We start from the raw sequence: 12,584 nt of genomic DNA, 5'->3' as shown, positions 1-12,584 counted from the left end.
TGTATCAAATTATACTTGATGCATGCGTTCTTTCTGGAGCCGTTATTTTACAACCCCTATCTCAACGTGAATACTTGGGATACTCGACGTATCATATACAAATGTGACGGATGCTTTATCAAACATTTTGTGAATAATCACATAATTTCCACTAAGGGTGTTCAAAACCAAAGATGGGGTTCACTTTGAGCATAAGCCTTGGCAATCTCTGTTGGGATAAGGTCCTGTAGGGTTGTAGCTCGCATGGTGTGCGGCATGTCTGCCTGGGAGCAGAGCTCGGTGGATGCTTCAAATGTTTTCCTCGTCTCTGACTGAATTTCCCCTCTGAATCCCTTTGATTAAAAACGCGTTTATTGACCGAGAAACAACAACGAAGCTTGTAAGACCATGTTTGGCCTCATGAATGTGCATTTTGGCCTTTGGGTTAATGTGCACGTTTAGTTTATTAAATTTGGATTTTAAGCATCAACATGTGCGCAGGTCTTTGGGCTCAGGAGCATGTGTTTAGCTTTGTCTTAATGTTTCACATTTTCAATTCTTTAAAAAGAAATCATAAAATGGGGTTTCTCAGCAGAAAAGTATCAAGTGTGACTTGTAAGACCCTACATTTTGGCATGACGGGGCGAGCATCCATCAAATGTGGCTTGTAAGACCCTACATTTTGGCCGTACGGGGCGAGCATCCATCAAACGTGGCTTGTAAGACCCTACGTTTTGGCCTTACGGGGCTGGCATCCACCAAGTGTGGCTTGTGAGACCCTACGTTTTGGCCTTACGGGCCCAGCATGCATGTGTTAATTGCACGATGGTGCAATTTCACCTTCAGGGTAGGCTGCACATCATTTACTTTGACAAGCTTTCCATGACCACGTACTTTGGTCTTTGGTTTAAAGTGCACCTTATATCTGGTTTTATCTCTTATATTTTCAAAGACTTCTCAAAAGAGATACACGTTCCCGAGACTGAAGCTTTAAAGCTCTCGCTCGAATATCGCCCCAGAGGAGGTTGTTGTTTTTTTGAAGGTCTTCCTCTCTCGCCATCTCCCGTCTCGATTCACATATTGTGTCATTTATCTTGTCTGTTTGTCCATCTTGTCCATCTTTATTCTTTCTTTTCACCCCAAATGCAACTTATCAGACAGTCAAGGAATTTGGCCGCCCCTGATCCGAGATGTCAACATATCAGTGGAACTGTAAAGTACAGATTCAAGCCTTGATATGCAAAAGTGTGGCCTGCCAGCGATCATAGGTGTGGCCTGCCAGCGATCATCAGTGTCGCCTGCCAGCGATCATAGGTATGGCCTGCCAGCGATCATAGGTGTGGCCTGCCAGCGATCACAGGTGTGGCCTGCCAGCGATCACAGGTGTGGCCTGCCAGTGATCATAGGTGTGGCCTGCCAGCGATCATCAGTGTCGCCTGCCAGCGATCACAGGTGTGGCCTGCCAGCGATCACAGGTGTGGCCTGCCAGCGATCATAGGTGTGGCCTGCCAGCGATCATAGGTGTGGCCTGCCAGCGATCATAGGTGTAGCCTGCCAGCGATCGCCTGCACCATGAACATCATAGTTATGAAACACTCAGTCCAGACCTGTAAAGAAAAATAGATGCAGCAACAACTTTTACTTGTTACAAATGTTGTGAGATGATAATTAACCCTTGATATTTTGCTTCCAATTGATTTAACGTGTCTATTTTGTAACCACAATAATCAAATGTTATCGGTTTATTACCCTCGCCACAGGAGAGTGTATTGCATTTGGGTCCGTTTGTCTGTCTGTCCGTTTGTTTGTCTGTCCGTCTGTCTGTTTGTTTGTCCGCAGAGAACTTTAGTGTTTTTCTCTGCAACCACTAATCGGATTGAGACGACATTTTCACCATTGGTGCGACTACTCATGTAGAATGATCTGTCATAATTATGATGGCATAGGTCACATGGTGTGGCAGCCACATTGGAAAAATAGAAAAACGTTGAAGCTCTGTTTCTGAAACCGCACCAAGTAAAAAATTGAAACTCGGCACATGGCAAGTGCTCTTCATGGGGGATAAGTGTGATTTTTTTTATGACATCATAGGTGCCTTCGCTATGACGTCACATGTGCATATGTAGAACGCCATATCTGATCAGTATGAAAACTTTTAAGGGTCATCTAGGGATATAATGGTCCACAGAAAAATTTTGATGACGTCATCGGTCACGTAATTTAGCAGCCGTATTGTTTTTTTTTTTTAAACCTTCAAAAAACTTCTTCCCTGAAGTAGCTGAACAGATCGAGGCAAAACTTTACATGTATTACCAACTCTCCATGAGGAACAAAAGGTTCACACATATGACGTCATAGGTCACATGGTTTGGTAGCCATGTTGGATTTACCCTAAAACCAATAAAAAATCTTCTTCTCCAGAACGGCTGAACAGATCGAGGGGAACCTTCACACAAATGTTCCCCAGGCCTTGGGTGTACAAGTTTATTTTAAAAGGAATAATTCATAGATCACATGGTTTGGCAACCATTTTGGATTGAAGAAAAATATTAAATAATGTTTTCTCTGGAACCGCTTAATCAATCGACGTGAAACTTAACAATCATGATCGAGTCGTGATGGGGAATACATGTTTTTTACATTTCAACTTTATCTGATGCATCTTCTGGTAGCCAGAATATTTAATTTTTGTGATGTGGGTTATTTTTTTTTTTTTTTTATTTATTAAAATAAGGTTCACTTGGCTGTGCCTGGATGGGGTTGAGGGTAGAGAAGTTGCAGCTGAAATGTGAATCCTATCCAGGTTCCTCCTGATGACTTCATCTTTGCATTTTGCTTGTTTGGGTTCCTTCTGATGATTCCAAAGCAGGACTGGACCTATTTGGTCTTCCATTTGATTTGATTTGAATTTATTTTAATCCCATTCTGAATTGAATTGAATAATAATGAAAAAGGTCATGGGTCAGGGTCAGGTGTTCTATCAAAGCGGGACATCTTGGTATCCAGTCATCACTGGCAGCAGTTATAAAGTGGTAGTTCTAATTATGTCTCATTAATTATGTAACACACCAGGAACCAAACGCCACACAAAACTACACCACACAAACACCACACTGCACAAAACAAGTCCATTGAGGGTGTGCAATCTCTGATTTCTCTTTTTCTTGTTCATTTTGTCATTGACTGTTTTGTAATTTTGGAGGTACCCTATTCGATATCATCTGAGCAAGTGTAAGTGAAATGTGTTTTTTTTTTTTGACAGCTCGCTATTTTAATTGATCAGCATTCAGAGGTTGAACAACATGTAATCGAGAAACCCATAACATGAAACTTATATTTGCTATCCGCAGGTGTGGTTATAATGTGTACGTTACACAGTAAATATTTCATTAAAGAAAGAGTCGCTGTCCAAGTCAAGTTTGTTCTTCAGGATGGGCCCCCCATGTTGACTTTCACTGAAATGGAGATTTTAGTTATGGAAATACCTGTTTGTGCTGCAAATCTCCCCCATCCCCTGCAGTTTGTCGATGCTGACAACATTTTGACCAATCCAGATACTTTGTCTCTACTCATTGCTGACAATAAGACCATCGTCGCTCCCATGTTAGACTCGAGGGTGGCCTACTCCAATTACTGGTGCGGCATGACAGGCGAGGTGAGTTGCGGTGAACACCAACCTCACCGACTAGTTTTGTTAGGAGAGAATGCTTGGATCTTTGGGCATCGTTGTTCCTTATTGGACGATATGTTTGATTTGTTGTCGGCATCCAACCCTTAGCACAAGCATGATGTGCCAAATGGCTTCTTCCTGTATGTAAGTTCCTTGTTCTTGTTTGTAACCACCGTCCAAATGTCTTCCTCGATAGGGATACTACAAGCGAACCCCGGACTACGTGCCAATCCGTGAACGAAAGCGACTTGGCCTTTTCTCTGTCCCGATGGTTCACTCGACGTTTCTAATCGATTTGAGACGCGCAGCTTCACAGAAGATTCGCTTCTATCCAACTCACCCCGACTACCATTGGGCCTTTGACGACATAATCATCTTCGCTTTCTCCTGCAAAATGACAGGTATGCCTAATCGTTCCAGATGGAACCACGTCGATCTTAAACTCGAATGTTATTTGATCATCGCTGAGTGTTTGTGGCCATAATGATATGGTTCTAATGGTTAGCAAAGAAAACCTTTTATAAAAATCCATTTCTGAGGCAAACTAAAGACAATCATCCAAACAGTATGATATATATATATATATATATATATATATATATATATATATATATATATATATATATATATATATATATATATATCTTCTTCTTTCGGCTGCTCCCTTTTTAGGGGTCGCCACAGCGGATCATCCGTATGATCCGCATCATGATTTGGCACATGTTTTACGCCGGATGCCCTTCCTGACGCAACCCTGGTCGCCTTTTACGACACAGGGATATATATATATATATATATATATATATATATATATATATATATATATATATATACATATATATACATACATACACTTCATTTTACAGAGCGATCGTGATTATTGATCATATATTTGACACTTTTTTTACCTTCATGCACGGATTTTGCATTGCTTGGCCACTTAACGTACTGTGTGGATACATGTCATTTCATCTGCAGCACCACATACCATGTGATCCCCACTTGTTTGTGTGAAGTGATTGTCAGCTCGGCCTCACATGATGCTGATGTTAATAGATAAAACTTCTTCTTCTTCTTTCATGTGCAGCATATGGCTGTGAGTTTCATCATTAACTGAGGAAGGGCTGGGAGGCACGGCCATGCCGCTGATGCAGTGCCCCCTGTAGGTGAGGGGTGGAATTTGTAATTTGTTCATGGTGCCGGTGACAGTTCGCCCTCTGTTCGTCACCAAGGACACCGTGGGATGTTTAACGTCCACCAACTAATGATGTGCGAAAGGACGCTCTTCATTTAACGTCCAGACATTTTCTCTTTTAACGTTTATTGACATGGACAGGTTTTTTCTTTTTTCTGTTGGAGTGTTTGAACTCAACAGATTGAAGTCGGCAAAGATTCAGGAGGGAAGAGGACCATGGATAGTCTCTGGGGGGGGGGGGAGGAGTGGTGAAAGGGAGGGAAGAGGACCATGGATAGTCTGGGGGGTATGAGTGGTGAAGGGGAGGGAAGAGGACCATGGATAGTGTCTGGGAGGGGGAGGAGTGGTGAAGGGGAGGAAGAGGACCATGGATAGTGTCTGGGGGAGGAGTGGTGAAGGGGAGGGAAGAGGACCATGGATAGTCTGGGGGGATGAGTGGTGAAGGGGAGGGAAGAGGACCATGGATAGTGTCTGGGGGGGAGGAGTGGTGAAGGGGAGGAAGAGGACCATGGATAGTGTCTGGGGGGAGGAGTGGTGAAGGGGAGGGAAGAGGACCATGGATAGTGTCTGGGGGGGAGTGGTAAAGGGGAGGGAAGAGGACGATGAATAGTGTCTGGGGGGAGGAGTGGTGAAGGGGAGGAAGAGGACCATGAATAGTGTCTGGGGGGGGGGTGAAGGGGAGGGAAGACGACCATGTATAGTGTCTGGGGGGGGGATGAGTGGTGAAGGGGAGGGAAGAGGACCATGGATAGTGTCTGGGGGGTGGTGAAGGGGAGCGAAGAGGACCATGAATAGTGTCTGGGGCGGGATGAGTGGTGAAGGGGAGGGAAGAGGACCATGGATAGTGTCTGGGGGGGGGGGATGAGTGGTGAAGGGGAGGGAATAGGACCATGAATAGTGTCTGGGGGGGGGATGAGTGGTGAAGTGGAGGGAAGAGGACCATGGATAGTCTGGGGGGGATGAGTGGTGAAGGGGAGGGAAGAGGACCATGGATAGTGTCTGGGGGGGGAGGAGTGGTGAAGGGGAGGAAGAGGACCATGGATAGTGTCTGGGGGGGGAGGAGTGGTGAAGGGGAGGGAAGAGGACCATGGATAGTGTCGGGGGGAGTGGTAAAGGGGAGGGAAGAGGACAATGAATAGTGTCTGGGGGGAGGAGTGGTGAAGGGGAGGAAGAGGACCATGAATAGTGTCTGGAGGGGGTGAAGGGGAGGGAAGAGGACCATGAATAGTGTCTGGGGGGGGTGAAGGGGAGGGAAGAGGACCATGAATAGTGTCCGGGGGTGCGGGGGGTGAAGGGGATGACACGGAGTTACGTCTGCGATGTCACGTTGGCATTGCGTCTCGCGTTAGACTAGGCCGTTAGACTAGGCCGCTGCGAGGGTAGGCCGCTAGACTAGGTGTATCATTCATGACTCGATGAGAATTGCATTTTGCAACTTGTAAAAAAACAAAAACGACGTAACGTCTGAATGCTGGAAACATAAAAGGAATTCCCAATGTTATTTTCTTGGTGAATAAGTGTGCGTATTAGTAAAATGATCGCTCGGTTGATCACAGTAAACTACCATCAGCGAAGCGTCGGGTTCAATGCCCGTGTACCTTCAGTAGGCAAACGATTAAACGTTGATATAATTAACGTCAAACTTAAGTGTAGAACCAGGCTTTTGAACAATGCTTGTTCGGATTATCTTTCGTACATGTATTCATACAATACAGAGAAATACCTTTCCACCAAATAACTGTATTTGGGATGAAAAATTAAATATAGTTATCGAGGCGGATTTGGCTTGTTCGTAGGCTCTTACAGATGTCTGCTCAGACAGCCGCGGGCTGCACTGAAACTGCCTGCATCCAATCAGCATGTCCACGGAATTCCTTCCCCCGTACTGTACCGGGGATTCCACCAGCCTTTGGCGAGGAACTTTGGCTGGAGAAATGGGAATAATATTGTACTTGGAACATAATATTAATAATATATGCAGTCAGTTGGCAATCCAGCAACTCAGCACAACCTGTCTTTCAGAGTGGACACGGCTTGACATTGGGCTGGATTGTGGACAGTGATGTGGTTGAGATGGACAAGGCCCAGCTATGATTGTGGGAATGAGGTTCAGGGAGTGTCAGTACACAGTGAAAAGCAGTAGCTTGCATGTGTGGGACAAAAACAAGAAATCCTGAGGCTCGGAACACTACAGAGAGTAAAAGTATTTTTCTTCCTCGTTGGAACACGGCGCAAGACTGCGGGGTAGCATCATTGGCTGAGGGCGCAACTGTGCCACTGATGCAGTGTCCTCTGGTCATGGCTACGGCAGGAATTTATAATTTGTTCAGGTTGCCGGGAATAGTTCGCGTACTGTTTACAAAGGACCCCGTGGGATCTTTAATGTCCACCAACGAACGGTGGTAGACGTGACGCCCGTTTAACGTCCATCCGAGGGACCGCACACACATTGATGAAACACCGGGATGGCAGTTTATAGCTGGATCTGGATTCAAACCCAGGCGAGAGAGCTTAGAAGCGAGCATAGCCATTCTCTGTCGAGTAGTTTTTATGATGAAGATCTTTCAGAGGAGATGTTACCATCTATATGACCTGTCCTCTTCTTATTTTTTTCCTGTATGTAGGTCTTAAAACTCCACATATTGCATTCAAAATATATTTAATCTTTGTCCAGACGATCATTCATAACTGACAAAATATCTGTCATTCATAACTGACAAAATAATGTTCGTTATGAATATCAGATGCATGATGCCCAGACCTTGTTACGTCCTTCAGTTTCCCTCTCGCTGTTGTCCAAGTTTGTTGTGCGATGACTCCTTGTGCCCAAAATGGTGAAAATGTGAATTTTTGTCTGTGATTAGAGTACGTGTGATTCAGGAAAAACAAGTTCCATAAAAGGACAATGTTTTGATTATTGTTTCTCTAACCTCTCTAATTATAGTTTTAACCTTTCTACCACTAGATACCTTTCCAGGGAGACCACTCCATACATTAATTACTCCCTTAGTGAAAGACCCTTGCCTCAATGTAGTCATAATTCGAACCCCTTCTTCATTACAAAGCCATGGCCCTTGTCCTGTAATTCTCTATTCTTCTGAAAATCTTTTCCCTACTTGTTCTCTCTATATCCTTCATCATGTTGAACATCTCCATGAGATATCCTCATGATTGCCTCTTTCCTAATGAATAAAGTCCTGTCTCCTTCAGCCGCTCCTCACTTAGGCCCAGAATCAATGTTGTATCTCTACGCTGAACCCTGCCGATGGCACCAAACCCCGCACATCTTCCTCAGATATGGTGACCAAAACTGAACACAATATTCCAGATGAGCTGTCACTAAATTCCTGGTTTTCCGTGTTGGCTAAAGAGACTGACTGACATCTCTTGGATGTAAATGTTTCAGGAATTAGCCGAGACTTCATCAATTCCGTGTCGATGTCTCCCAAAATGTTTACCTTGAACAAGATGTGAAACCCCTCATGTTGGAGTGCTATTTCACATTGTAAAGGTGCTATTTCACCTGCGGTGCGGCTAAAAGCAACACCTGTGTTTGTTCAAAGGGAACTTCACTCCCATTGATTTTTCTCCTCGAAACTGATGGATGTAACTGATAAACAATTAAACTACATCAAACGATATCAGTTACAAATGTCATTCACGAAACTCACTGTTTGTCTACACTGTCCTTCATACTTAACTTATCTATACGATAAGAGAGGTGTGTGTGTGTGTGTGTGTGTGTGTGTGTGTGTGTGTGTGTGTGTGTGTGTGTGTGTGTGTGTGTGTGTGTGTGTGTGTGTGTGTGTGTGTGTGTGTGTGTGTGTGTGTTACCATTTATCTCAGATATGGCTGAACGAATCTTCGTTTCACTTTCAGAGGTTCGTCAGTGAGTGCCGAGGAGTGTTTTAGGCCCAAAAAATTGAAAAAATTTGAAAAAAGAAAATGTTTCCGATTTATTATTATTATTATTATTATTATTATTATTATTATTATTATTATTATTATTATTTTAATCACTCTATCATGTCAGCTTTTGTAGCTACATAAAAGGTAATATTAAATGATCCCCGACCCCATTCCTTATTGGGTGTAGGGATGTGTTTTTGGCCCCCACAACAAAAAATAGAAAAAAATAACAAATTGATTTCTTCAAAATGCCAGCAGGGATAGAACAGCACTGGGCAACATTGAGTACCCACCGGGCAATGCTGCCTACCCACCGGGCAATGCAGGGTACCTACCGGGCAATGCAGGGTACCCACCGGGCAATGCAGGGTACCCACCAGGCAATGCAGGGTACCCACCGGGCAATGCCGAGTACCCACCGGGTAACGCCGAGTACCCACCGGGCAATGCAGGGTACCCACCGGTCAATGCTGGGTACCCACCAGGCAATGCTGAGTACCCCTGCTAGTAAATGATATTTATTATTTGGCGAAAAAAAATTCGCCAAATATTTTGGTCTGTAGCATTTGTCTGTCTGTCTTGTCTGTTTCTTTGTCACATGATTTTTGGCCACAGTTTTCAAGCAATCGTTCTGAATTTTTTTTCTGTGTGAAGGTGACTGACCAAGGACAGAAACGCTAAATTTTAGTGAAGATCCGAATTCGGATCCAGATCTGAGAATTTTTTAAATGCTTCTTCACCATTGAGAGATCGGGCCAAAAACGACATATAGCACAATATCTCAAAATATAACAGATGGATTCACACGGAACTCGGTGGACATATTGTGAATGCCACGAGGAATAATTGATCCGATTTTGGTGAAGATTCTAATCCAGATCTGGATTCGAGAATTTTTCAGGTGATTCTTCACCATTGAGAGATCGGGCCAAAAACGATGTACAGCTTGGTTATCTCTAAAAGTTGTGGTTGACTTGTGACAAAACGAGGTGGATAAGTTGGTTAGGTGACAAGAACAAGCCGATTCGATTTGGGTTAAGGTCTGGATTCAGATCCGACTTATCAGTGGTATACAAGATGTAAACTGTTCACCCTGGCGGAGGTGTGTCGGTACGTGCTCCACCAAGTGCCGTTCCGTTTCACCAAGTTGTCACTCTTTGAGTGATTTTTCATTTGTTCGTTATGAATGATAGTATGGATGAGAATTTATACTTTTTGATTTTTGGGGGGTTACTCCATACAACATTGGTTATCCCCATGGTTTTTGAAAAAAAATTGGCGGATATTGTAATCAGCTCCGTCTGTCTGTGTTTGGATATCCGTCCGTCCGTCCGGTATCTCCTACTAAAAGGTTGGGCAGAAATTCACCAAACTTGGTGGTTATGAACACCACATGGCAAGAAGGTGTTGGACCAGTCATTTTTAGCCCCACTCCCTGGGTGGGGTCAAAAGGTCGAATACCAAAAAATGTAATTACAGGCACATTTTAAACATTTTACAATGAAACTTTGTAGATGTGATCAACATTGGGGGACACATGAAATATGTAACGATTTGGGGAATTTCACCCCAGTTAATGCCCCAGGAGTTACAAGGGTCAAAACAGGGGGGGGGGGGAGAGGGACGGGACAATTTTAACTCTAAATTTGATATTGGATCATTTCTGGTGGAACTTTTTGCCAACTTTCAACTTTCCTTTAGGTAGGAAGTGTGCGGATTTGTGATGGTGTGCCGTTTCTGTTTTACTGTTTTACTGCAAATAAACTCGTTTGTTTTACTGCAAATATTTTTGTGCAAATGTAAGTTTAACGGCGATGCAAAATACCCGACAAACAAGGCATCCGTGTGACGTCACTGCACTGTGTTACGTGATGATGCTTACATGATCATCTGTATTGTGGTGAAAGAAATTGGAGCATAAGCTTCAGATTGTTCCCAAACCCGTATCAGTCCTGTCCCACAATGCATCGGAAGGTGGTCAAGGTACAAGCTTGACGAAAGTTCCTAAATTGTGCTGAAACTGAAACCTGGTTGAGATTTTTAGGTCATCTCTACCGAGATTACCTAATAAAGCCGGACCAAATGTCCGTACGTCCGTCCGTACGTCCGTCCGTCCGTACGTCCGTCCGTAAGTCCGTCAGCAATTTTTCTTTCCGATCTTGATGAAACTTAGTATGTGGGTAGAGATCGATGAGTGTTGCACAACGATATAACTTTTGTCCGGGTTCAAGGTCAGGGACAAGGTCACGAGGTCACGTAAGTTATAAAAATCGCCATTTTCGAAACCTATCTAGTCTGCCATTCTACAAGATATTCGGCAACTGTTTATTGATTATGATAGTAAAAAATATTATCTTGTATCTAACCGGACAGATTTTTGAATTTCCTTCCCGTTTGATCATCACGTGATCTGGAAGATGGCCAAAAACGCCGATGCGAATCGCAAAGAAGGAAGGAAAGAGAAACGAAATATAAATATAAAACACATTTTTAGCCTTTTATATTTATACATTTACCGCCGAAGGTGCAAAAGTTTCAAAATCCGAAATGTAAACGTCGGCATTTATTTTCAAAATATAATTTCGTGCATGCGCGCCAAAATGCCGGGTCATCTTTAACCAAACTGTGTAGTAGAACTGCGCAGTAGTCCGGTCATGGTGTCTGGGCAGTGGCCAGCGTGGTTCAGATTGACTGTGGTTTCTGGGGCGAAGGTGATTGTTAAGAAGTATGTCGGCGGTATAAATTTGAGTGACTGTATTGGTGATTTAATCACGCAACATCTTGACAACGAATATTCTGGCCGAACGATTGCATCAATTCAGTGCATCAGCAGGGATAATTCGCAGGCTCCTCTCGATCGTGCCGATATCTAACATAATCACCGGCGGACATAGGGCTGCAGGCTGTGGGGCGAGGCCACGGATCCCGGATGAGGGGATAAGTGATAAATTATGCTACATGCTTCGGGCTTTCTGATTAATATATCAATGAGTACATTCCATAATTAATGAATTAATAATTAATGAATCTGGCATACAAAATGTTTTTTCATACCTGACATGTTACTTTGTGCAGTGTCATGAAACTTCTGTGGAATTAATAATTAATGAATTTGCTAGCTCTAGCGATATTTCAAACCTCAATATCTCTATAAATACTTGACCAATTTTCATTCTGAAAGTTGCATTATAATCAGTGAAGAATAATCTACAGGATTATCATAATCTCCGAGAGCTAAGCCTATTTTTTCGTTTTTTTTTTTTTACAACCGGAAGTGAAATGTCCCCAGAGAGTGGACGGACCGGAAAACCACGTATTGCACTTACTGGTGATTCTGATGTGTTAATCCGGGTACTAAATGAACAATACGTATTTATTAATTATGTCATTAGTAGTATTATCCTAGTGTATCTCTGTGAACTATTTCAATCTAAACGGTTAGTTTGGACTGTTTCGCGGTTACTTGAACTGAACATTGAGAACTTGTGGTATTATAGAGATGACCGTCACCCCCACACGGGGGTAATTTTATTTGTTTGTATTTAAAATTCCACACAATCTATCTATAATTCCAGCAATCTCTGTGTGTCTGTCTGTGACCGCTGTTTCTCGACAACCACTGGTCCGATCTAATTGAAACTTGCCAGGTATATTGCTGGGGACCTGCGTGTGTGCATTTTCAAGGTTTGATATTAATCGGACAAGTGCTTCCCAAGTTATGGCCATTTATTTACCAAACCAATGACAGGACACGTTGCTGCGTAGGTGTGGCCGATGGGGAAAGGGCGCCTTAGTTACCAATGACAGGACATGTTGCTTGGCGTTTTGCAC

At 43.3% G+C, this 12,584-nt stretch overlaps 1 protein-coding gene across 3 annotated transcripts in view; it reads left to right on the top strand.

Moving 5' to 3' along the window:
* Nucleotides 1-12,584, top strand: part of LOC147012563 (procollagen galactosyltransferase 1-like) — a 69,319-nt gene that overhangs the window by 23,730 nt on the left and 33,005 nt on the right. For all 3 annotated transcript variants that reach the window (XM_085853546.1, XM_085853545.1, XM_085853547.1), the window contains exons 4-5: nt 3,500-3,634; nt 3,846-4,050. In XM_085853546.1, the coding sequence (XP_085709672.1) occupies nt 3,500-3,634; nt 3,846-4,050 (340 nt within the window). The remainder of the gene's footprint in view (nt 1-3,499; nt 3,635-3,845; nt 4,051-12,584) is intronic.

The sequence above is a fragment of the Eptatretus burgeri genome, chromosome 14 (assembly GCF_056783735.1).
Source record: "Eptatretus burgeri isolate ZD-2024b chromosome 14, Ebu_testis_v1, whole genome shotgun sequence".
NCBI classification, from domain to species: Eukaryota; Metazoa; Chordata; class Myxini; order Myxiniformes; family Myxinidae; genus Eptatretus; species Eptatretus burgeri.
The sequence above is the reverse complement of the archived record's forward strand: the minus strand, read 5'-3'. Positions and strand labels throughout refer to the sequence as shown.